At 46.0% G+C, this 3,781-nt stretch overlaps 1 protein-coding gene across 1 annotated transcript; it reads right to left on the bottom strand.

Moving 5' to 3' along the window:
* Positions 1–1,429: 1,429 nt before the first annotated feature.
* LOC149154157 (uncharacterized) lies at positions 1,430–2,662 on the bottom strand. The gene has a single exon (XM_089444065.1). It carries the CDS (start codon positions 2,660–2,662, stop codon positions 1,430–1,432), a length of 1,233 nt encoding a protein of 410 aa, XP_089300191.1.
* Between the last annotated feature and the right edge of the window lie 1,119 nt (positions 2,663–3,781).

Here is a 3,781-nt window from a genome sequence, read left to right as displayed (position 1 = left end):
TTTTATAAGGCGCCAACCCGATTTAGCAGCTAATGAAAATCTGAAATCTGGGAGACTTTTAATCCCCCAGCCACCCCACTCCTTTGGCCTCGCCACTTTCTCCCATGCGACCCAAGGGAGTACCGAGGATTCCTTAGTCCCTGCCCATAGAAATCTGCTGCATATTCTCCTAATTTTCTCCAGTACTCCTTTTGGTACCCATGTTAGGGCTGCCCAATACACTAGGATGGCTAGAAGCACGGATTTTATTAAGGTCAACCTCCCTGCTCTGGATAGCCATTTGAAACTCCAGTGACTAATCCTGGCTTCAATCTTAGCGATTAGCCAGGACCAATCCTCCTTCCTATAATCGTTTGGCTTCAACCAGAACCCCAGGTATTTAAATGGAGCGCCCATGATGCTTACTTCATATGGAAAGAAAGATCTGAACTGCTCCCTTTCAGCTCTGCTTAGACCTTCTTCAATGATTTGAGATTTCCTGGGATTGATCTGCATACCGGTAGCTTTCATAAAAAGGTCAAAAATGGATTTTAGCTCCTTCAGTTCATTGAGGGATCCATTAGAAAAAATCAGGATATCATCTACAAAGAGTAGGTGGGTAATGAACAAGTTTATTGCTGCCTCAATACCAATTACCTTACCTTCCCTTTTGCTTTTATGGATCAACTGGCTCAGGCCTTCTGCCACTAGAAGGAAAAGCAGGGGAGAAAGAGGGCAGCCTTGCCTCAGCCCTATCTGCCCTTTGAAAAACGAGGTGGCAGCACCGTTGATGAGAATAGCATAGCTAACATCTGTTATGCACCCCATGATCCATTTGATGAAATCCACTTTGAAGCCAAGGTGCGTAAGGAGCATACATGTATGTCTAGTTTATCCTGTCATAGGCCTTTGAGAGATCAATTTTAATCACAGCTCCTTTCTTATTTTTCAACTTAACACTGTGAAGGACCTCCTGAGCCACCCCGATTTCCTCATGGATTTGTCTTCCATCCAAGAACCCGAATTGTTCAGGAGAGATATGCCTTGATAGAATTGGTTTGATCCTGAGGGCTATAATTTTTGCAATTATCTTGTAAATGTTGTTGCATAAAGAAATAGGTTTGAAATCTTCAAAGGATTCAGGAGCTTCCTTTTTGGGGATAAGGGCAGTGAAAGTTGTATTGAAGGGGCTGTATATTTCTCCCTTCAATCTGGACTCCTCTACCACTTCTGTGATTTCTTCCCCTATCTGTTCAAAAAAATGAAGGAATAGTTCTACTGACCAACCATCCAGACCAGGACGTTTCTCTTTTGCCATAGACTTTATAACACTTTCCACCTCCTCCTTGGTGACAGGATCCATTAGCTGGTCCGCTTCTTCCTCCTCCACATACCTGTGGAAACACTGCGCTATTTGGATGGCTTCTGCAATGGTGATCTCGCGAGGGTCTTAGAAAAGGGATTGGAAATGATTTACTCCAAGGGATGAAAGAGCTTCGAAAGTCTTGGCCTCCCTACCATCTTCAGTTTTTAGACTCCAAATGGTATTGGCACTCTTCCTCCCTTTAGCATAGTTATGAAAAAAGCTTGTATTTTCATCCCCTGCTTTGAGCCATATAGCTCTGCTTTTAAGTCGCCATTCTTCCTCCTTAGCCAGTAGAATTTGATTCTTGACCTTCTCCAGGCCTACAATTCTCTCCTTAGATTCTTGGGTCGCATAGCTATCTGCCTCAATACTTTCAAGCCTTTGGAGGTCCTCGGTAATCCTAGATAAAGCCTCATCCTGTTTTTGTTTCCTATCCTTTGCCCAAGAGATTGTTGCCTTTTTCAATCTTTTGAGGTTTTCCATGAATAAAAAACCTTTATGCTCTTGGGATCCTCTGACCGGGTGAATCCAAGTTTCATTGAACAACTTGTTGAAGGACTCCTCTTGAAGCCAGGAGGCGTTGAATTTGAAGGGAGCAGGAGGCTTCGAGGGACCATTGGAGAGCTCAATGAAAATCGGAAAGTGATCCGAGGGGCCTCCTTCCTCTACCCATTGCCTGAAAAGAGGGATAGCAGGAGCCAAATCCTCATTGATTAAGAAGCGGTCTAATCGCTTAGCCACCCTAGCTTCCCCTATTCTTTTATTCCGCCAGGTAGGTTTCAGTTTGATGAGATTTGCTTCTATTAGATTTTTGGAGGCTAAGAGATTCAAGAAGAACTCCGACTGCGGATCCTCTCTAGCATTTGGCCCCCAAGTCTCAGCTCTTCCTAAAGAGAAATTTAGATCTCCTCCCATCACCACAAAATTAGTTTTCACAAGCGAACTTCCCACCAATCTATTCCAGAAGGGAATCCTTCCCTGACATGGCCCATATATGTTAATAATAGTAAAAGAGAAATCGAACTCCGTAGATTGACACTCAATCCCCATCACCTGCTTCATTCCCCATTGATTCCGAACCTTTATTCTGCCTTCTCTGATCCCTACCGCCAAGCCGTCGGAGTGGCCCTCAGCATCCAGAGCTGAGAAAGCCCAGCCTGGTAGGAGGCCTTTGAGCATTGATACAACGTCCTCCCCTTTCCCCAGGGTCTCCTGAAGGAGGATCACATCAGCTTTTGAATTCAAGACTAACTCCCTCAGAGCCAGTTTTTTGGGTTTACTGGCTAAACCCTTGCAATTCCAAGAGGAAATTATCATTTTAGCACAGGCCCGGGGCTTTGCACTGCTCTAAGTGCCCCTGTGATAGATTGCTGCTTCCCGTCTGCCACATCAAAAATGGCCTGGACCTTGGCTGCAGAGAGTTTTGACTTCCTACCCCTTTTTTTCCCGGGCTGGCACAGGGATGGGGAAGGATCGATGCCCCCCATAGAAGGCATCGGGCTGGGCTTTGATCCCAGAGAGCGAAGGTTATAAGGGCAATGGGGGGGCTGGCTCTGGGAGGCGGGGTCAAGGCAACACCCATCACGATTCAAATCCAGGGAAGGAATAACAGTCGATAGAGTTTCAATACAGTTTTCAATACATGTTTCCACGGGACCCTCAATTGTGCTTGAGATTTTAACAGTAGATTCAGAAGGTGCAGAATTAATGAGCGGATCAAACACAGAACGTTCAACCAGGACAGCATCACTAATTGCATTTAGAGTGGAGAGGGATGTATTCAAATTCGTACCCTTTTGGTCCGCAGCAGGGCTTGTGGCTGGGCTTGGGAGCTCCTCGTCCGCAGGCTTCGTAGCATCCGCTGGTTGCGCTCCGGCTTCCAGCATCTCCTTCGGCCTTTCCTGAGAGACAGCTTCCTAGTCTTGGTGTCCCTGAAGAGGATCAATATCCATTAATTCCTCCTCCTGTATTACAGAGGGTTATTTGGTGTTTTGGTGCTGAGAGCACCGATAGCTCAAATCCGTTCGGTGGAACCTCCTCCTCCGTCTACCCAAGGGGCATTCCTTGGCTAGATGCCCATATTCGTGGCATCGGTGGCATCGGAACGACAAGTACTCGTAGTCCAGAATCTGTTCAAACGCATAATCCCTGTATTGAAGAATGATTTTTTCTGCCAAACCTCCGCTGGGGTTAAGGTTAACAAGGATTCGCGCCATGACTCTATTGTTTGTTTCCAAATATGACTTATTGGTCTCCAGATAGGTGCCCAGTCTATCTCCAATCGATTTAAACACTGAATCAACCCAAAGAAACGAAGGCAATCCCGGCGCCCTAACCCATACCGAAAAGGCCTCAACCCTTTCATGATCTGCATCAAACAAGGGGCTCCAATTTTTGAATAGCACCGGAATGTGCCCAATAGACCAGTTTCTCTGC

This window comes from Pinus tabuliformis, chromosome 9 (assembly GCF_031772625.1).
Source record: "Pinus tabuliformis cultivar Carrire ecotype Pingquan chromosome 9, CPIR1, whole genome shotgun sequence".
Lineage (NCBI taxonomy): Eukaryota > Viridiplantae > Streptophyta > Pinopsida > Pinales > Pinaceae > Pinus > Pinus tabuliformis.
Note: the sequence above shows the minus strand (reverse complement) of the source record. Positions and strands in the feature narration are given on the sequence as shown.